A 22,267-nucleotide genomic window follows, 5' to 3' on the forward strand; every position below is an offset into this window, starting at 1 on the left:
TTAAACTCTGCCACTCAGCCATTTCCATTGCCGATGCAAATGCTATTGAAGTCAGACAGTCATTTTGGAAATAGGTTTCACATACAAAACATCTCTGCTGCACGTAAACTGTTGAAAGGCGCAGACAAGAGAGATGTTTTAGACAATTGTCACTGTAGTATGTGGAAAGTGTAAACATGCAGTGCGTTGTGCGCCTGGCGGGTGTAGCTCAGTGGTAGAGCATTTGACTGCAGATCAAGCGGTCCCCAGTTCAAATCTGGGTGCCCCCTTTATACGTGAGCAGTGCATCGAGGATCTGCCGTTTACCCCTCTGCACAGGGAACACCTTGGAAGGGGTGTTTTCTTCCCGCATTCAACGACCACGGCAAAGTTCCTTCTGTGATGAACAGCTGAAGGACACGAAGATCCGTGTTGCCTCGTGAGATGTTGCAATGTAGCACTGCAGTGCCGAAACGAGAGCTTGAAAGCCTTGCATGTGCATTCGTTCAGAGCTGATGTCAGTTCGGAGGGCATTTGCGCAATAACTTACGTCCATTTAAACTCTGCCACTCAGCCATTTCCATTGCCGATGCAAATGCTATTGAAGTCAGACAGTCATTTTGGAAATAGGTTTCACATACAAAACATCTCTGCTGCACGTAAACTGTTGGAAGGCGCAGACAAGAGAGGTGTTTTAGACAATTGTCACTGTCGTATGTGGAAAGTGTGAACATGCAGCACGTTGGGCCCTTGAGAGGGTGTAGCTCAGTGGTAGAGCATTTGACTGCAGATCAAGAGGTCCCCAGTTCAAATCGGGGTGCCCCCTTTACACGTGAGCAGTGCATCGAGGATCTGCCGTTCACCCCTCTGCACCGGGAACTTCTTGGAAGGGGTGTTTTCTTCCCGCATTCAACGACCACGGCAAAGTTCCTTCTGTGATGAACAGCTGAAGGACACGAAGATCCGTGTTGCCTCGTGAGATGTTGCGATGTTGCAATGTAGCACTGCAGTGCCGAAACGAGAGCTTGAAAGCCTTGCATGTGCATTCGTTCAGAGCTGATGTCAGTTCGGAGGGCATTTGCGCAATAACTTACGTCCAATTAAACTCTGTCATTCAGCCATTTCCATTGCCGATGCAAATGCGATTGAAGTCAGACAGACATTTTGGAAATAGGTTTCACATACAAAACATCTCTGCTGCACGTAAACTGTTGAAAGGCGCAGACAACAGAGGTGTTTTAGACAATTGTCACTGTAGTATGTGGAAAGTGTGAGCATGCAGCATGTTATCCGCCTGGGGGGTGTAGCTCAGTGGTAGAGCATTTGCCTGCATATCAAGAGGTCCCCAGTTCAAATCTGGGTGCCCCCTTTACACGTGAGCAGTGCATCGAGGATCTGCCGTTCACCCCTCTGCACCGGGAACTTCTTGGAAGGGGTGTTTTCTTCCCGCATTCAACGACCACGGCAAAGTTCCTTCTGTGATGAACAGCTGAAGGACACGAAGATCCGTGTTGCCTCGTGAGATGTTGCAATGTCGCACTGCAGTGCCGAAACGAGAGCTTGAAAGCCTTGCATGTGCATTCGTTCAGAGCTGATGTCAGTTCGGAGGGCATTTGCCCAATAACTTACGTCCAATTAAACTCTGCCACCCAGCCATTTCCATTGCCGATGCAAATGCTATTGAAGTCAGACAGTCATTTTGGAAATAGGTTTCACATACAAAACATCTCTGCTGCACGTAAACTGTTGAAAGGCGCAGACAAGAGAGGTGTTTTAGACAATTGTCACTGTAGTATGTGGAAAGTGTAAACATGCAGTGCATTGTGCGCGTAGGGGGTGTAGCTCAGTGGTAGAGCATTTGACTGCAGATCAAGAGGTCCCCAGTTCAAATCTGGGTGCCCCCTTTACACGTGAGCAGTGCATCGAGGATCTGCCGTTCACCCCTCTGCACCGGGAACTCCTTGGAGGGTGTGTTTTCTTCCCTCATTCAACGACCACGGCAAAGTTCCTTCTGTGATGAACAGCTGAAGGACACGAAGATCCGTGTTGCCTCGTGAGATGTTGCTATGTTGCAATGTAGCACTGCAGTGCCGAAACCGAGAGCTTGAAAGCCTTGCATGTGCATTCGTTCAGAGCTGATGTCAGTTCGGAGGGCATTTGCGCAAGAACTTACGTCCAATTAAACTCTGCCACTCAGCCATTTCCATTGCCGATGCAAATGCTATTGAAGTCAGACAGTCATTTTGGAAATAGGTTTCACATACAAAACATCTCTGCTGCACGTAAACTGTTGAAAGGCGCAGACAAGAGAGGTGTTTTAGACAATTGTCACTATAGTATGTGGAAAGTGTGAACATGCAGTGCGTTGGGTACATGGGGGGGTGTAGCTCAGTGGTAGAGCATTTGACTGCAGATCAAGAGGTCCCCAGTTCAAATCTGGGTGCCCCCTTTACACGTGAGCCGTGTATCGAGGATCTACCGTTTACCCCTCCGCACAGCGAGCACCTTGGAAGGGGTGTTTTCTTCCCGCATTCAACGACCACGGCAAAGTTCCTTCTGTGATGAACAGCTGAAGGACACGAAGATCCGTGTTGCGTCGTGAGATGTTGCAATGTAGCACTGCAGTGCCGAAACGAGAGCTTGAAAGCCTTGCGTGTGCATTCGTTCGGAGCGCATTTGCGCAATAACTTACGTCCATTTAAACTCTGCCACTCAGCCATTTCCATTGCCGATGCAAATGGTAGTGAAGTGAGACAGTCATTTCTGTGTTACGCTCCATATACAAAATATCTCTGCTGCACAAAAAGTGTTGAAATTCGCAGACAAGAGAGGTGTTGTAGTCAATTGTTACTGTGGTGTGCCGAACATTTAAACAGGCAGCCTTCCTTTCATGTTGGGGTATCGCTTAGTAGCTGCGTATTTTACTGCATGTCACGACGTTTCCCAGTTTAAATTCTGGGTGTGCCGTTTGTACAGACAGCTATGCTGCAATTAATCTGGTTTTCCATTTGTTTCTTCTCCCGCTCCTAAATTCACCAGGTTTGAACGTGAGATGTGTCGTAACCTGTGTTTCAACATTCTTAAATCATACTGGGTGCACGTCATGCGGGATTGCACCTGTTGATGGATGGGCAGTGTGATCTCTCCCTCTGCAGCTTTGCTTTTGGCAGCTGAACAGCTGAACATTCACTGCCAAGAGGATACAATGCAGCAATTAAACTCAGAAAGGGAGAGCATTCAGCATTGACCAGGTGCAGCTCCGTGTGCGAGCATTTGAGTGCAGAGCAAGTGTTCTCGGTTCAAATCTTGGTGACCCATTGGAATGTGGAAAATTGTCCACCCAGGTCCTGTATGCAAATACTCTGACCACTCCAACCCAGTCAGTTGCTGCTCAGTCAGTCTACTCTCAATCATCTGAGGTCAGTATTGCTGCCTCATAGCGCTAGCGATGTGGGTTCAATTCTCACCTCGGCAACTGTCTGTATGGAGTTTGCACATTCTCCCCGTGTCTGTGTGGGTTTTCTCTGGGTGCTCTGGTTTCCTCCCACAATCCAAAGATGTGCAAGTTGGATGGTTGGGCCATGTTAAATTGCCTGTCATGCTAGATGGGTGGGTTTCTCATCGGAGGGTCGGTGTGGACTTGTTGGGCCGAAGGGCCTGTTTCCATACTGTAGGTAATCTAATCAGTGATGTGTTGGGAGAGGTCAGCGACAGTGATATCAAGTAGCATCTACTTTGCAATCACCTGCTCAGTGATGCTCTGTATGCAACCTGCCAGGTCCCGCTCTGTTGAATTGCAGAGGTGAGGTGAGAAATAACACCAAGGCTGATTTGACCAACAAATTGTATCAAGGAGCTGTGGCAAATCAGGAGCAAAATTTTCCACTGGTTTGTGTCATACCTGACACAGAGTAGGATGGTTGTGGTTGTTGGAGTTCCGACATCTCTGCAGGAGTTCCTCAGCAGAGTGCCCTAGCTCCAACCATCTTTAGCTTCTTCATCAATGACTTTCCCTCCATCACAAGGTCAGAAAGAGATGACGGCCCATGATCGCACAATGTTCAGCATCTTGCACAACTCCTCAGAAACTCAAGCAGTCCAAATCCAATCTCAACAAGACATGGAGAACACGCAGGTTGGGCTGAGAAGTGAAAGTCACATTTCCCCCTCACACCTGCCAGGTATTGACCATTACCAACGAGAGAAAAACCAACCGTTACCGTCAATATTCTCTGGCACTTTCACCACTGACACCCCCACTGTCAATATCCTGGGCGGTTAGCATTGACTTAACAAACAGGTCAGAAGCCAAGAATCCTGCAGCGTTTAACTCGATTCTTGACTTTCTGAAGCCTATCCACCAAATGCAAGGCACAAGTCAGGAGTGTGGTGGAATTCTTCTGACTCACCTGGATGAGTGCAGCTCCAACAACACTCAAGAACATTGACATCACCCAGGACAAAGCAGCCCACTACACATCCACTCGCTCCACTATAGACACTCAGTACAGACTGCTGCTACTATTGCGTAACTCACCCAAGGCTCCTTACACAGCATGTTCCAAACCCATGACCACTATCATCTAGAAGGACAAGGGCAGCAGATACATGGGAACACCACCACACGCAAGTTCCCCTCCACTAATCACCATCCTGACTTAGAATACATTGTTGTTCCTTCACTGTCCCTCAGTCAAAATCTTGGAACTTCCCCCTTCAGGCATTCTGGGTCTACTTACACAAATGGACTGTATTAGTTCAAGAAGGCTGTTCACCGTCACCTTCTCCAGGACAATAAATCCTGGACCAGCCAGCAGCACCCATCTCCCATGAATGAAAAAAAACACACACACCTTGAACTCTGGTTTGCAAATACTCTGGGCCCCTGACAACTTTCTAGCAATAGTACTGAAGACTTGTCATTAGCCAATCTCCTTCATACAGCATCTACCTGAGGGAATTAGTTAGTTTAAATGGCTGGTTTGTCATAAAGGGTGATGCCAACTGGCATGGATTCAATTCCTATACTGGCTGAGGTTATAATGAAGGACTCTCCCTCTCAACCTCTCTCCCAACTATCTCCAGATGACTCACTCACTCCCTCTAATGAGTGAGCAGCTGTATGCTCTAGTAAGACGATGGTTACTTTATCTGACATTATGGAAAATGGCTCAGGTCCTGTGAACAAACAAATCCAACCTGGCCAGTTACTACCCAATCGATGTGCTGCTCTTGATCATTAGTAAAGTGATGAAAGGGATCATTGAGAATGCTACCTTGTAGCACTTTCCAGAGAGAAGAGAGATGAATAATAAATGATGTGCTTGTCCCATGAAAACCTTTCAACAAAAGTTCTAAGTTCTCTGAATATTACCCACAGATGTGACATTTGGTTAAGCAGAAAATTAAAGTCAACACCAACTGCATTCGCTGCATGTTGTGCAAAAGAACTCATTAAGTCTACATCAAACACAACTGAACGAGGACAGGTCACCGGACCCAAACCGTTAACTTTGATTTTCTCTCCACAGATGCTGCCTGACCTACTGAGTTGTCCCAGTAACTTCTGTTTTTGTTTCTGATTTACAGCATCTGCAATTCTTTCGGTTTTTACAAATGAACTGAGAGCAGGTTTAACGTTAGGGAGAATAGCACAGGTAAAAAGCATCAAATTTGTTTCAGTGTAGGTTTTTTAGATTAGTTACAGTGTGGAAACATGCCCTTCAGCCCAACAAGTCCACACCGACCCACAACCCACCCATACCCCTACATTTACCCCTTTTATCTAACACTATGGGCAATTTAGCAATTCACCTGAATTGCTGTGGGAGGAAACTGGAGCACCCAGAGGAAACCCACACAGACACGGGGAGAATGCGCAAACTCCACACAGACCATCTGCCTGAGGTGGGAACTGAACCCAGGTCTCTGGCACTGTGAGGCAGCAGTGCTAACCACTGTGCCAGCAAGTTTAGTGAGAGAGCAATGGACTTGGTTGGAGGGAATCGGTTTTCTGAACCTTTGCATATTTAAAAAGAGAAGGGTAAAGCTCCCTCTGCTGGGGATTATTGATACTCCATGTTCAGATAATGGATGGTCACTGATATCAGGCAGAGTCATAGAGATGTACAGCACAGAAACACACCCTTCAGTCCAACTAGTCCATGCCAATCAGATATCCCATCCTAATGTAGTCGCACTTGCCAACACCCAGCTCATATCCCTCCAAACCCTTCCTATTCATATTTAGGCTGCCAGAAGATTGAGTTTTGTTTAATATAGAGATTTTCCATTTGTTAATGGGGTCTCTGGCTCACTTACCACAAAGTGATTTTTTTGATTAGATTAGATTAGATTAGACTCCCTACAGTGTGGAAACAGGCCCTTCAGCCCAACAAGTCCACCGAATCTCCGAAGAGTAACCCACCCAGAGCCATTCCCCAACTTTTATCCTCAACTAATGCACCCAACACAATGGGCAATTTAACATGGTCAATTCACCTAACCTACACATCTTTATTTTTGCTTTTTTCCTTAAAGGGATGGCACGGTGGTTAGCACTGCTGCCTCACAGTGCCAGAGACCCAGGTTCAATTCCTGACTCAGGCGACTGACTGTGTGGAGTTTGCACATTCTCCCTGTGTCTGTGTGGGTTTGCTCCCACAGTCCAAAGATGTGCAGGTTAGGTGAATTGGCCATGCAAAATTGCCCATAGTGTTAGGTAAGGGGTAAATGTAGGGGTATGGGTGGGTTTCGCTTCGGCGGCTCAGTGTGAACTAGTTGGGCCGAAGGGCCTGTTTCCACACTGTAAGTAATCTAACCTAATCTTTAGATTGTGGGAGCAAACTGGCAGCTTGATAACACACTGGGAAGGAGAAATTAATGATCATAAATCAACTATGAATCAAGACACTGAACAAATTCTTTTTATTAAATGTAGAGGATCAAAACTGACCAACAAACAACAAAATAAAGTCCCAGAAATTGGCACAGTGTAGTCCTGATGACCTCTTAAAGATTAAACCTCTGATGAAGATTTCTTTAACAATAATGAATCAGTAACTCCAACACAGAGGACAAGTGATGGTTGTTGGGGAGATCAGTCAGTCAGTCTCCATCCTGGGGGGTGTGTGTGTGTGTGTGTGTGTGTGTGTGTGTGTGTGTGTGTGTGTGTGTGTGTGTGTGTGTGTGTGTGTGTGTGTAGAAGGTAACTGAGCAGGGTGACTGCTCCTGATCACAGTCCACCTGCTGCAGGAGTGACCTGTTCAGAGTCTGGTCAAAACTGGACTCAACTGAGCTGCCCGAATAATGGAACAACCTTCTGACATTCACTGTCCACACACCAGGAAAACAGAAACCATCACCTCTGTTGGCAGGAGGTTGATATGAAAACCTTTAAGTATGAATCATATTTCTGACTTTTCACCTGTTTCTCAAACATTGGGCTGAGGATTCACTGGAGAATCTGCAGGTGGTCAAACTGGAGGTAATTTCTCAGTAAACTGGCTGAAATCTAATGCCAATCCTTCCTGCTCAGAACAGCTGGGACTCCGTGGAAATGAACAGAGAGGGGATTCTCCCTAATTACTCAACAAGGAATACCTTATACAGCAAAACACAAATAAAGAGGCTTGGGATATCAGAGCTGAACAATGACGAGAAACACTGGAGGTGTTGTAACAAGTCCATAGACTCAACTACCAGAACATCCATCAGCAATACTTGAAATCTATTGGGTTTTGAAGCTGGGTTGCACCATCTGACATCGCACCTGACTTCAACACCAGGTATTCCAGTGGCTTTTGCTCATGGATCATAATCCTCTCTGTCTTCTTTGTTGGTGCAATCAATGTGAAGACCCAAATTATGACAGATAACAATCCACATCCTCCTCCTCTTGTAGTCTAGTCTTCCAAATCCAGTCCAAACTCACTGTACAGCTCTCTGGTGGTCACCCCTCTGATGACTGCTGCAATGAATCACAGAAAGCTGTTATTACAGTGTTGATGTTCAGGCATATTGAAGAGAAAGTCTCATCCACTGTAACACCTCTGCCAATGTTATTATGGTGTTAACTCACTTTCATTGCTTGTACAGTATTTACATTTAAAAAGTAGCACGTGCCACTTTTCTTTAGAGGTTCTCCTTGAAAGTGCTTATTCTGGAAGTTCTGGTAAGTAGGATCATTCTTATTATAAACTTTATAGACTCCTGCCTCAACTACATACATCCTGCAATTACACAGAATGTATAAAATAATAAAATATCCCAGCATTGCCTAACAATGTTTGATGTCGGAGTACCTAAATAAATAATAGAGTAGACATTACACAGTGTACTAAAGGAGATAAGACAGGTAAAGAAACAGAGGCTTAGGCACAGCCACAAATAGTGAAGGAATTAAAAATTGGCACTTACACTAGAAATCAGCCCTCAGAGGGCTATCAGGCTAAAGATGTTAGAGAACCATTGAATCCCTACAGTATGGAAGCAGGAAGAGTATTCCACAACCCCCCGCCTTACTCATAGCCAATCCACCTGACATGCACATCTTTAGACCATTGAAACTGAGGAAACCGCAGCACCCAGAGGAAATCCACACGGACACAGGGAGAATATCTGTGTGGAGTTTGCATGCTTGCCCGAAGACGGAATTGAACCTTTTGTCCTGTAAAAAGAGAATTATGGAGGATTGGTCCTTGGTACAAGTTAGGAGGTTGACAGCAGAGTTCTGGGTGAGTGTAAGCTCGTGGAAGGTAGAAGCTGGGAGAATGGAGTTGCATTGCAATAGTCAGGTCTAAAGGTAAGAAAGGCACAAATGAAGAGTTCACAGCATCATATGAATTAATGCTGGCAACTCCAATCTTATGGAGTCAGAAGGGGTAGGCTTGGGAATGCAGCAGATCCATGGCTGAAAACTCACCCAAAGGTCATGTTGGATGCCAACGTCCCAAACAGTCTGACCCAGTCTCAGGGAGTGCCCACGGAGAAGGTGAGAGTTGTGGACAAGGGAATGAAGTTTGTTGAGGGAATCATGATTAGATTAGGTGCATTGATCGCTCCTGTAACTCTCAACAAAGCACTGTGATCCTCATCAGCAGCTGTATGACATTCTTCCATTTTCCCACATCAGGCAATACTGAGGCCTTTTCAAGTGAGATTCACTGTCAAAGTCATTATGTGCAGGCGAACCATTAGAATTGGATCTTCCATCTCAGTGGTTTCTTAAACTCAGCAAATTGCACTGAGCTCAAAACCTAGGCGGCTATTCCAACTGCATTCCCATTCAGGCAGAGCTGCAGGGACAGAAGTGTCAATTTTCAGCCCGTTGGACCGAACGCTCACTCAGACATGAGGACAGTGAATGAATTCACCTGAAACCTTTAACTCACTGTAGAAAGAAAACTTACTCACTCTATGTGTGATCTCAAATTGGAAAATGAATACAGAAAATTTTGTCATAAACTAACTGGAAAATCTTGCAAAGAGAAAACAGAGTTAACATTTCGAGTCCAGTGACTAGTCTTCAGAATGACTCGAAACATTACTTTCTCTCTCCACAAATGCTGCCAGACCTGCTGACTTTCTCTAGCAATTTCTGGTTTTGCTTGTTTCAGATCTCCAGCATCCACAGTTCATTGTTTTATGAGTCTGGAATACCTTACTTATAGATTCTAAGTTAACAGAATTCATAATACTTAATTTAAGCAATATCTTATCTTTCTAAAGAAGAAAATATTCAACATAAATATTGAAAATATTGTCACTGTGACTAGATCATTGAATAAATGACTAAGAGAATGAAAAACAAACTCCTGAAAGTGAGTCAGTCTTGAAAATAGCTCATAAACAACACTGGAATAAAGTAACAAATCACACAAGGAGCAGTGCTCTGAAAGCCAGTGCTTTAATTAAGCCTGTTGGACTATAACCTGGTGTTGTGTGATTTTTAACTTTGTACACCCCAGTCCAACACCGGCATCTCCAAATCATGACTAGAATAACAATGTTATTTTGGCACTGGATGACATCTGATTGGCTGTGGTCCACTTTGGAAGGACCTGGGGACATTAGAAGTGCTATAAAAATGCAAGTCTTTTCCTTTTAGTCATAGTTAAGATGTTCTTACCCAGTTTTCCCAACAGCAACTGGCCCACGTCCTTGATGTCATTATACTCATGGAGCTGATCAATGTGCTGGTCCAGCTCTTTCAGAGTGTACCCTCTATAGGAAGAGAACAGCAGAATTAATCTACTTACTCAACCCTTTGCAAGCACTGACGTAGGATTGTTCTCCTCTGTAACACACAATGTATTTAATAAACACTGTTATGCTAAGAGGTTTGTAACTAAACAGTTCATGATCGGTCCCCTTTAACTCACTAGGTGAACAGGACATCAGGAGGAATAGAAACATAGAATCTGAAAGTACAGAAAGAACATTCAGTCCATCTGCATGTGATAGCTCTTTGAAAGAGGTATCCAGTTAGTCAGACAACACCCCTTTTCTTTCCCTATCACCCTGCAAATGTAGTGTTAAATTTGCTTTTGAAACTTGATACTGAGTCTGATTTGACTCTATTTTCAGGCAATGCCTATTTTGAGAACATCATACCCCAATTCATCAGCTGTAGCCATGTCTCCAGCCTGGGTTGGATGTCAATGGACACCTTTAAGATACAGCATGGATGCAGAATTTATGACATTAACTATGAAGTTAATCTAATAATTATTAGTAACATTCAGTCACTTGTATACATGAATGATGGTCACAGTAATTTTAAATGGTACAATAAAGGAAAAGTCATTTATGGTAAACAAAGATTTTATGACAAATAGTAATTACAAACATTAATTAACATTAAATACACTGCAAAGGACAACAGTATGGACTTGACTTGTCAGGTATATTTGTGTGCATGGATTTGATTGCGGACCTCGAGAGCAATAGTTTACAAAGTCGTTGGTTAGCAATCCCCGATTTTCCACCATACCTCAATAAAATTCGGCAAGGTGGCTCAGTGGTTAGCACTAATGCCTCACAGCGCGAGGGGCCCAGGCCCGATTTCAACGTCGGGCGACTGCGTGTGTGTGGAGTTTGCACATTCTCCCCATGTCTGCACAGGTTTCCTCTGGGTGCTCCAGTTTCCTCCCACAGTCCAAAGATGTGCAGGTTAGGTGGCCATAATGTTCAGGAATGTGTAGATTAGATGTATTAGTCAAGGGTAAATATCGACGAATGGATCTGGGTGGGTTACCCTTTGGAGGGTCGGTGAGGGCTTATTGGGCCAAAGAGCCTGTTTCTGCACTGTAGGGATTTTAAACTATTCTAAACTCAGTATGGAAAAGTACATTTTAATAACTTAAAAAATGCACTTACTTAAAAGGGAACACTTTGCAGATGTAGCCACAGAGAGACTGGGATGGATAAGCTTCCAATCTGTTTGAAGTGGTGTTGCTTGTGTCAGAGTCAGACAGCATGGAAACAGACCCTTTAGTCCAACTAGTCCACACCGATCATGCTCCCAAACTAAACTAGTTCTGCATTTGGCCCATATCCCTCCAAACCTCTCCTATCAATGTACCTGTCTAAATGTCTTTTAAATGTTGTAACTACCTGATTCTGCCATTGCCTCTGGCAGTTCATTCCGCACATGAACCACTATGCCCTCATGTCCTTTTTAAACATTTCTCCTCTCACATTAAAAATAAGCCCAATTCTGAATTCCCCCGCCTTAGGGAAAAGAACTTTGCTCTTCACTTGATCTATGTTCTTCATGATTTTATACACCTTCAGTGAAAACAGTCCCAGCCTAGCCAGCCTAGTTTGTATAACTCAACCCCTCCATTCATGGCAACATCTTGGTAAACCTTTTCTGAACCTTCTCCAATTTCATAATGTCTTCCCGATGGCAGGACAACCAGAACTGGACACTGTAATCCAGAAGAGGCCTCACCAATGTCCTGTACAACCTCAATGTAACACCCCAACTCCTATATTCAAAGATCTGAGCAATGAAGACATGCATGGTAAATGCCTTTTCAACCACCCTGTTTACCTGCAACACAGATTTCAAAGAATTATGTACCTGAGCCCCTAGGTCTCTCTGCTCTACAACACTAACCAGGACACTAATGATAATTGTACAAGTTCTACCTTTGTTTTCCCCAAATGCAATACCTCACATTTATCCAAATTAAGCTCCATCTGCCATTCCTCAGTTCCTTGAGACACCTGAACTAAGAGTACAAAAAGATCTCGACAACCTTCTTCATTGTCCACTATGCCACCAATTTTGGTGTCATCCACAAACTTACTAACCATGCTTTCTATATTCTCAACCAAATCATTTACACAAATGACAAACAAATGTGGACCTATTACGGATCCCTCTAGAACACCATTGGTCACAGAGCAAAACACTACCCTCCACTACCAGCCTTTGTCACCTACTGTCAAACCAATTTTGATCCACTTGGCAAGTTCCCCCTGAATCTCACGTGATTCGTCTACCATGCGGAATCTTGTTAAAGTCTTTACTGAAGGGCACGTAAACAATGTCTACCGCCTTGCCCTCGTCAATCTTTGTGGAAGGAAATTTGCTCAGAACACGAGTGTAACATGTAATAATCACAAAACACCCAAAACAAATCAGCTATTGATCTCAGTGTTATGCTGATAATCAACACCACATCAAACTAATCTAGGACAAGACTTCCATTTGAGACACCTGCCCCTTAATTCTAACTTTCGCAGCCTAGACTCCATGCACAAATCCTGGAGCAGGAACTGAACTTCTGACTCAGACACCAGAGAGTGAGCAGCTGGTGGCAATTTGAAACTCATTTTCAAAATATTCCTCACGCAGATTCACATTCAAGTACAATTCCACATTCAGTTCATCACCTTGAGCTAATCTGCCCAAATATCCATTCGATCACACAGGAGCCAAAGCTGTCAATCTCAGACTGTAAGACTGCGAAGGGTATTATATTCCCACCTGAACCTGCCCCCATCCAATGTCTATAATCAGGCAAAGATTCATTCAGGAGCGGAACACTGGCTGATTCACCCCTTCCCAATAACTACTAGCGTCGAGAGTGTGGTGCTGGATAAGCACAGCATGTCAGGCAGCATCAGCAAGAAGTAGAATTGACATTTCGGGCTTTGATTCTCCTGCTCCTCGGATGCTGTCAGACCTGCTGTGCCTTTCCAGTGCCACACTCTCAACTCTGATCTCCAGCATCGACACTCCTCACTTTCTCCAAGAACCACTAGTGTTAAGATCCAGAGTAAAGCTGCCTACTTTCAGACAACATGAAAACATTCTGGTCTGCAGGGATCAGACCTGCACTGGACAGTGTCCTCACTCCCTGAAGTAAAACAAATAAAACTTTTCACAGATCACATGTCAGTCCAAGCAGGTCACATTCACTGCCCTGATTCCAACTCTAAAAGAGATATGTCAGTGATGTACAATATATCATAAAATACAAATGTACGTTTAATTATTAATGGCAATCCTTCACATAATTTGCAGGTGGAATATGAATTTATTAAGGATTCAATTGATTCGATGCCAAACCCGTTTGCAATAAATGCAAATAACCCACTTACTCTGAGAGTAGTTCTGCAATCTGACGATCAAGATCATCACATTTCTTCCTGAGATTTTCCACTTGAAGTTGAAGACCAGCAGAGTCAAGCTCAGGGTCCAGGGAGGTCTTTAGCTGAAGGAGGAGTCAGTGTGAGTATATAAGCACACTATCTCAATGGCGAGAGATTACAAAGCTCAGGTACAGGGGGATTTGGATGCCCTAGAGCAGGAATCGCAAAAGGTAAGTTTGACGTACAATTAAGAAAGCTCATGGAACATTACTGATTATTCAGAGGGGAACTGAATATAACTGGAGAGGTTATGCTTCAGTGATACAGACTGAAAATGATGTCTGGAGAACTGTGCTTCCTGAAACTGCCTGCCATTTCTAAAAGGAGTTTCAAATCCTTCGAACTCAGCACCGCCTTCCTAACCTGCAATCTTCTTCCTGACCTCTCCGCCCCCACCCCACTCCGGCCTATCACCCTCACCTTGACCTCCTTCCACCTATCACATCTCCATCGCCCCTCCCCCCAAGTCCCTCCTCCCTACCTCTTATCTTAGCCTGCTGGACACACTTTCCTCATTCCTGATGAAGGGCTTATGCCCGAAACGTCGAATTTCCTGTTCCTTGGATGCTGCCTGACCTGCTGTGCTTTTCCAGCAACACATTTTCAGCTGCTATTTCTAAAACAAAAAGATTTATTCACGGAACTTGAATGTTACTAGCTAGGCCAGAATGGATTGCCCATCCCTAAAAGCTCTCAAGGTGCCGTTGGAGAGCTGCCTTCTTAAAATGCTTCATGTTAGGGTGTAGGTACACCCACAGCACGTTGATTCAGTGACAGTGAAGGAACTGCAATATGTTTCAAGTCAGGATGAGAAGTAGTTTGGAGGGGCACTTTGAGGTGATGGCGTTCCCATGGTACCTTTGTCTGAGCTGGCAGACCTGAAAGCTGCTGTCAAATGATATTTGGCAAGTCACTGCTCAGCATTTTGCAGATGACACAAACTGTTGCCACTGCGCACTAGTTGTGAAAGGAGTGAAACGTTGAAGGTGTTGGATTGGGGTGCCAACCAAGTGGGTGGCTCAGCAGTGATCACTGCTGCCTCACTGTGCTGGGGACATGGGTTCGATTCCAGCCTTAGAAGTCTGCCTGTGGAATGTGCATATTCTCCCAGCATTTGGGTGGGATATCCTTCAGAGGGTCAGTGCAGGCTCGATGGGCTGAATGGCATCTATCTGCACTGGAGGGATTCAATGAAACGGGCTGCTTTGTCCTAGATGCTGTCGAGCCAGGAGTGTCAATGGAACGGCACCCATTGGGGCAGTCAGGAAATATACTATCACATCGCTGATTTCTGCCTTGCAGATGGTAGTTAGAAATTAAACAGATTCTCACTTGGTTAAAAGATCCCTTTACAAACAAACAGATTATTAATAACAAATTTCCCATTTAATTTATAATACTATATAATACTCACTGCATGTTAACAGTATCTTAACGCTTTCTAAAAAAAAACGCAGTATTGACTTACAGATTACATTACAGACATAGCAATCTTTACCCTATTGCTCACTGCATCCTCCCCTCCTAGGTGAGACAGCTCCACCCAATTTGCATCAAGTCCATCCATTATCATCCATAAGGCCAGCCCTGCATGGTGGCAATCATTGGCACATCCCCATTGCTTAAACAAAAAACCCCAATACAGGGCATGTTTAAAATGTCTTACCGGTGATTTAAAGCTTGCGTTTAATTTTCTGGATGGTCCAAGTGGGGTCCTGTGAATATAAAGGCAAGACTTGAGAGGGGAGAAGCCTGGCTAAATATATGAACTTTGTCCATCAAGCACACTTTTTCTATTTATTACTTCATGGGATGAGGACTTTGTTTGCTAGTCCAGCATTTACTGTCCACCTCTAACAACTCTCTACACTTTCAAAAGTGAATGTACGTTTGGAAGGCTCATCTATTCCCAAAGACTTCCATGCACCAAATTTCCAACTCCTCCTCAGAAGATTAAAGGCTGCAGCCCATAGTATCCGACTTGGATACCCATTCATACCTGATCATCACTTGCTTCGTAAGAATAACTTCCTGATTTGTCATAGAGTCATATAATCTATTGCATTCAAACAGACCCTTTGGCCCAGCCAGTTCATTCTGAACGTAATCCTAAACTAAACTAGTCCCACCTGCCCGCTCCTGGCCCATAGCCTTCCAAATGTTTCCTACTCATGTGCTTATCTTAAGGTCTTTTAAATACTGCAGTTGTACACACGTCCATCACTTTCCCAGGAAGTTTATTCCACATGCAAACCATCCTGTGTGAAACATTTGACTCTCATGTCTTTAAATTTCTCTCCTCTCACCTTAAAAGTGTGCACCCTCGTCTTGAAATCCCCCATCCTAGTGGAGGGACACCTACCAGTAACTCTATCTATACCCATCGTTATTTTACAAACTTTATCAAGTCGCCTCTCAACTTCCTATGCACCAGTGGAAAAACTCTCAGCCTTTTTTTATAACAGAAACCTTCCATACCTCGCAACGTCCTGGTAAATCTCTTCTAAACCCTCTCCAGCTTAATAATATCTGTGCCGCCCACTAATATTAATATTAGTGGGCGGCATGGTGGCACAGTGGTTAGCACTGCTGCCTCACAGCGCCAGAGACCCGGGTTCAATTCCCACCTCAAGCGACTGACTGTGTGGAGTTTTCACGTTCTCCCCATGTCTGCGTGGGTTTCTTCCGGGTGCTTCAGTTTCCTCCTACAGTCCAAAGATGTGCGGGCCAGGTAAATTGGCCATGCTAAATTGCCCGTAGTGTTAGGCAAGGGGTTAATGTAGGGATATGGGTGGGTTGCGCTTCGGCGGGTCAGTGTGGACTTATTGGGCCGAAGGGCCTGTTTCCACACTGTAAGTAATCTAATCTAATCTAATCCCTCCTATAAGTGGCTGACCAGAAATGGACACAGTACTCCAGAAGGGGCCTCACCAATATCCGGCACAACCTCAACACAACTCCTTTGATGGTTTGTTCTCCCTTCTATTACTGAAATAATTTAGAGATTGTAGATGCTCAGGATTTGCAGTTTCTACACTATTTACTATAATAGATACAGCCAGGAAATATCAGCCCTTAATAATTTAATTCCAAAGCTTTTTGATGGTCTTTCTAATAACTCTATTCGCTGCTGCAGGTAACAGGATAATTTAGGATGAATGGAGTCATCCTGCTCATCTTATTCCTTCTTGCCACAATGTGGAGGTGCTGGTGTTGGACCGGGTTGGACAAAGTTAAAAGTCACACAACACCAGGTTATATTCAAACAGGTTTATTTGGTAGCACTAGCTTTCAGAGGTAGCTGTGGAGCAGGATCATAGGAGACAAAGATTATAGCAAACGATCTTAGTGTCATACAATTAATACTTAACAGCAATCTAGGTTTGTTCAATATGTCTCAGCTGTTGTATGACACGATGATCTTTTGCTATTTGTTTCTGTCTTTTGACGAAGGAGCAGGACTCCGAAAGCTAGTGCTTCAAATAAACCTGTTGGACTATAACCTTGCAGGGTGTGATTTTTCACTTAGTCCACCCCAGTTCAACACTGGCTCCTTCACATCAATGCTATCAACGACACCACCAAATACCAGTTTAAAGTGGAGAGGATCGCCAAGAAGATTATGCATCTTTTTCGCACTAGCTACCTGTTGAAGGAGTAGCAGTCTTGTACTTCAGAATAAACCTGTTGGACTATAACCTGGTGTTATGTGATATTTACCTTCTAGCAACAGCTATAGTCTGTCTAATGCAGCTTCATGTACAGTCTTAAATTACTCTAGAGTTTGTACCTACTTTCCAATCTGTACAGGCGTCCATCCCACATGCTGGTTATTCTGTGTGAAAAGGAGCAATTTTTGTTCCGAGTCTTAAATTTACATTCTTCTTGTTTGAATCTGAGGCAACTTGTTTTATTCGCTCAATTTAGTTTAATCTAGATTTTCCACGTTACTATTTCCATAGCATGGAAATCTCGATCAAGTTTGTTATCCCACACAATTCTAAGTATCTTTTGATTGACCTGTTCAGAGGTATTAATGCACACTGACGTCGGTGGTGGGCAAGTTGTCGGAGGGAGTCCTGAGGGACAGGATGCACATATATTTAGAAAGACAGGGACTGCTTAGGGTTAGTTAACATGGCTCTGTGCATGGGAAATCATGTCTCACAAACTTGATTGAGTTTTTTGAAGAAGTAACGAAGGGATTGATGAGGGCAAAGCAGTAGATGTAATCTATAAGGATTTCAGTAAGGCATTTGACAAGATTCCCCAGGTTAGATCTCATGGAATACAGGGAGAACTAGCCATTTGGAAACAGAACTGGCTCAAAGGTAGAAGACAGAGGGTGGTGGTGGAGGGTTGTTTTTCAGACTGGAGGCCTGTGACCATTGGAGTGCCACAAGGAGCATTACTGGATCCACTACTTTTCATCATTTATATGAATGATTTGGATGTAAGCATAAGAGGTATTGTCAGCAAGTTTGCAAATGACACCAAAATTGGAGGTGTCATGGACAGTGAAGGACATTACCTCAGAGTACAATGGGATCTTGATCAGATGGGCCAATGAATTGAGAAGTGGCAGATGGAGTTTAGTTTAGATAAATGAGAGGTGCTGCATTTTGGGAAAGCAAATCAGGGCAGGATTTATACACTTAATGGTAAGGTCCTAGGGAAAGTTGCTGATTCATAGTTCCTTGAAAGTGGAGTCACAGGTAGATAGGATAGTGAAGAAGGCATTTGGTATGCTTTCTTTTATTGGTCAGAGAATTGAGTACAGGAGTTGGGAGGTCATGTTGCGGCTTCACAGGACGTTGGTTAGGCCACTTTTGGAATATTGCATGCAATTCTGATCTCCTTCCTATCGGAAGCATGTTGTGAAACTTGAAACGGTTCAGAAAAGATTTACAAGGATGGAGGATTTGAGCTATGGGGAGAGGTCGAATATGCTAGGGCTGTTTTCCCTTGAGCATCGGACACTGATGGGTGACCACACAGTGGTTTACAAAATCACGAGGGTCATGGATCGGGTAAATAGACAAGGTCTTTTCTCTTGGGTAGGGGAGTCCAGAACTAGAGGGCATAGGTTTAGGGTGAGAGGGCAAAGATATAAAAGACACCTTAGCGGCAATTTGTTCACGTAGAGGGTGGTGCGCGGGTGAATTGGGCTGCCAGGGGAAATGGAGGAGGCTGGTACAATTGCAGCATTTGAAAGGCATCTGGTTTATGAATAGGAAGGGTTTGAAGGGATATGGGCCAGGAGGTTGGGATATCTAGTTGGCATGGACAAGGGAGACCGAAAGGTCTGTTTCCATGCTGTACAGCTCTATGATTATATGACATCTGGAGCAGGTGGAACCTGGCCTCCTGGCTTAGAGGTAGGACACAACCACTGCACTCCCACCACTATCATCCAGGTGCCAGAGAAAACTTAGGCCACCTGCCTTAATGATTATACCAGTTCCACCTGCCTGTTCCTGGACCATATCCCTACAAACATTTCCTACTCATGGACTTATCCAACTGCCCAGTGCCTCTGACAACCGATATTATGAAGTGCTTCAAGAAGGTTAATAATGGCACACATCATCGCCAGCCTTCCAGATTGTCTTGATCTGCTACAATGTGCCTGCCATTACAGTAGGTCCAAAGCAGACACAATCTCCTTGGCCATAAACTCGGCACGGTGGCACAGTGGTTAGCACTGCTGCCTCACAGCGCCTGAGACCCGGGTTCAATTCCCGACTCAGGCGACTGTCTGTGTGCAGTTTGCATGTTCTCTGTGTGGGTTTGCTCCGGTTTCCTCCCACAGTCCAAAGATGTGCGGGTCAGGTGAATTGGCCATGCTAAATTGCCCGTAGTGTTAGGTAAGGGGTAAATGTGGGGGTATGGGTGGGTTGCAGGTCGGTGTGGACTTGTTGGGCCGAAGGGCCTGTTTCCACACTGTAAGTAATCTAATCTAAACTCATCCCTGGAACATCTGGATAACAAGGATATCAGACTCCTGCTTATTGACTTCAGCTCTACTTTCAACACCATAATTTGAATCAAATTCATCTCCAAACTCCAAGGCCTAGGACTCGGATCCCCTTCTTCAACTGGATCCTTGATTTCCTGACCTGCTGACCACAGTAAGTAAGGATAGGTGACAAAACCTCCTCCGTAATAATTCTCAACACTGGGGCCCAGCAAGGCTGCAAACTCAGTCCCTTACTGTACTCCTTTCACACTCTCAACTGTGTGGCCACATCCAGCTTTAACTCCATTTACAAATTTGCTGATGACACCACTGTAATGGATCACATCTGAAACAACAAGACACAGTAGAGGAAAGAGTTAGACAGCTTAGGGGCATGGTGTAAAGACAACTATCTCTGCTTCAATGTCAGCAAAATTAAGGAGCCTGTCACTGACTCGAGGACGCAGATGGAGGACACATCCCTGTCTGTATCAATGGTGCTGAGGTGGAGGTGGTCGAGAGCTTCAGGTTCCTGGGAGTAAATATCACCAACAATTCATCTGGGTCCATCCACGTCGATGCTACAGTCAAGAATGCACACCAACTCATCTACTTCCTCAGAAATTTCCACAATGACGCTTACCTAGTTTTATAGATGCAAAATAGAAAGCATTCTATCCAGATGCATTACAGCTTGGCATGGCAACTGCTCTGCCCAAGACTGCCAGAAGTAACAGAGAATTATGAATGCAGCCCAGTCCATCACAAAGACCAATCTTCCATCCATTGGCTCTGTCACCACTTCCATTAGACCATAAGACATAGGAGTGGAAGTAAGGCCGTTCGGCCCATCGAGTCCACTCCACCATTCAATCATTGCCCCAGGACAGCAGCCATTGCCCCGGGAAAGCAGCCAACAAAATCAAAGACTACTCCCACCCCGGTTATATTCTCTTTATAGAATCTCTACAGTGTGGAAACAGGCCATTTTGGCCCAACAAGTCCACAATGACCCTCCAAAGAGTATCCCATCCAGACCTATTCCCCTATCATATTACTCTACCTTTCCCCCTGACTAGTGCATGTAACCTGCACATCCCTGAACACTATGGGCAATTTTGTATGGCCAATTCACTTAACTTTCATCGTTGGATCGTGGGAGGAAATCCATGCAGACGTGGGGAGAATGTGCAAACTCCACACAGACAGTCGCCTAAGGCTGGAATTGAGTCGGGGGCCTGGCGCTGTGAGATAGCAATGCTAACCACTGAGCCACCGTACTGTCAGTCAGAAGATACAAAAGTTTGAAGACACGTACTAAAAGATTAAAGAACCGTTTCTTTTCCACTGTTAGCAGACTTATAAACTGACCTCTCATACATTATAATTGATCTTTCTCTGTAGCTGTAACTTTACATTCTGCATTTGGTTCAATTACCCTGATGTACTCAAGCAAGGTAAGATTTGTCTAGTTAGGATGCAAAACAACACATTTCCCTATATCTCAGTACGTGACAATAATAAAGCAAATCACCCACCCAATTCTACAAGGTTTTCTCTCACATAACTCCTTTCAGGGACACAGAACTTGAATTTTCCCAGTGTTCCCTTCCAACAAACATCCAATACTAGAGATCATGTTGATGATTCTTCCTTGCACAGGTTCCAGTTCTAAAATGCCTTTCCTGTCTTAACTGAGGTGAAACAGAAATTCTAACCTGGCTAGAATTCAGTGCAGTTTCATCATGACTTTGATTCACTCCTGTGTCTTTCTGCAATACATCATTCACCTTGTTTGATCACTGTCCCTCACTGGCTGGACTTAAAATGCTCAACTTCATTCATCATAGCTCTTTCAACAATCAGCATATTTCCTACTAACAGCATCCAAAGCTTTACAAAATAACTGATTAATACATCACTTGCTCTACAAGGAATCTGCTTTTATAGTAATACCTTAACTATTAGATTTTGGGGATTACATATATACAATTACAATGTTTAAAAGACAAATAAGTACATGAGTAGGACAGGTTCAAAGAGTTATGGGCCAAACACTGGTAGGTGGGACGACTTTAGTTTGAGAACATACTCAGCATGGCCTAGTTGGACTGAAGGGTCTGTTTCTGTGCTGTCTGACTCTGTGACTGTGACTGACTGATCATGATGATATTTTGCAACTTGCTATGGTGGCGTGATCCAATGTTCGGAACCTGAAAAGAATTAAATTGCAAGAAAAACACACACACACAGAGCATGTTAGGTAGTAAGTGTGAGGGGGAGAACAAACCACCTGATATTCCCGTTGCAAAATGCGCATTTTTTGTCCACACTGAAATATTGACTTATTTTAGTTGGCAATCAAAAATACCTCATTAGATTTAACGTCACGAATCAATGAATTAGCAATTTTACATCATAAATTCTCAAATTACTTAACTGATTGCAATCTATCTTCACCATCAACCTTCCCCCTCCCCACACTCTCTCTTCCAAGCCCAGGGGCTGACAGACCTCCTGAAGGAGCGACCCGACGTCCCTCCGCCTTCTCTGCTGCTGGGGGTCCGGGTACAGAGGGGCTGCTCCGGTGTTGGGAGCCCGGACTGAGGGGAACACATTCCCGCACCTACCCGCTCCCTCTCCGCAGCCATCGGCACACAC

At 44.3% G+C, this 22,267-nt stretch overlaps 1 protein-coding gene and 2 non-coding genes across 4 annotated transcripts; 2 read left to right on the plus strand and 1 right to left on the minus strand.

Moving 5' to 3' along the window:
* The first annotated feature begins 1,811 nt into the window (after positions 1–1,811).
* trnac-gca (transfer RNA cysteine (anticodon GCA)) lies at positions 1,812–1,883 on the plus strand. Its single transcript has one exon. It is a non-coding gene; the product is annotated as a tRNA-Cys (tRNA).
* A 473-nt stretch (positions 1,884–2,356) lies between these two features.
* Positions 2,357–2,428, plus strand: trnac-gca (transfer RNA cysteine (anticodon GCA)). The gene has a single exon. It is a non-coding gene; the product is annotated as a tRNA-Cys (tRNA).
* Positions 2,429–6,889: 4,461 nt separating this feature from the next.
* Positions 6,890–22,267, minus strand: swi5 (SWI5 homologous recombination repair protein). 2 transcript variants are annotated; one of them, XM_060848802.1, is made up of 5 exons: positions 22,121–22,267; positions 15,314–15,362; positions 13,597–13,709; positions 10,109–10,203; positions 6,890–7,948 (listed from the first exon to the last, which is right to left on the minus strand). In XM_060848802.1, the coding sequence occupies exons 1-5, from the start codon at positions 22,255–22,257 to the stop codon at positions 7,884–7,886; spliced, it is 459 nt and encodes a 152-aa protein (XP_060704785.1). In that variant the 5' UTR covers positions 22,258–22,267; the 3' UTR covers positions 6,890–7,883. The 2 variants fall into 2 exon arrangements, with proteins under 2 accessions (XP_060704785.1, XP_060704786.1); XM_060848803.1 differs by lacking the exon at positions 22,121–22,267 and adding an exon at positions 22,047–22,097.

Source organism: Hemiscyllium ocellatum, chromosome 32, assembly GCF_020745735.1.
Source record: "Hemiscyllium ocellatum isolate sHemOce1 chromosome 32, sHemOce1.pat.X.cur, whole genome shotgun sequence".
NCBI classification, from domain to species: Eukaryota; Metazoa; Chordata; class Chondrichthyes; order Orectolobiformes; family Hemiscylliidae; genus Hemiscyllium; species Hemiscyllium ocellatum.

Coding starts and splice junctions, on each gene's coding strand:
- swi5 (XM_060848802.1), bottom strand. CDS start 22,257: ATGGCTGCGGAGAGGGAGCGGGTAGGTGCGGGAATGTGTTCCCCTCAG. Junction 15,363..22,120: donor TCGGGTCGCTCCTTCAGGAG/GTCTGTCAGCCC, acceptor TTATATTCACAG/GACCCCACTTGGACCATCCA. Junction 10,204..13,596: donor ATTGCAGAACTACTCTCAGA/GTAAGTGGGTTA, acceptor CTCTTCCTATAG/AGGGTACACTCTGAAAGAGC.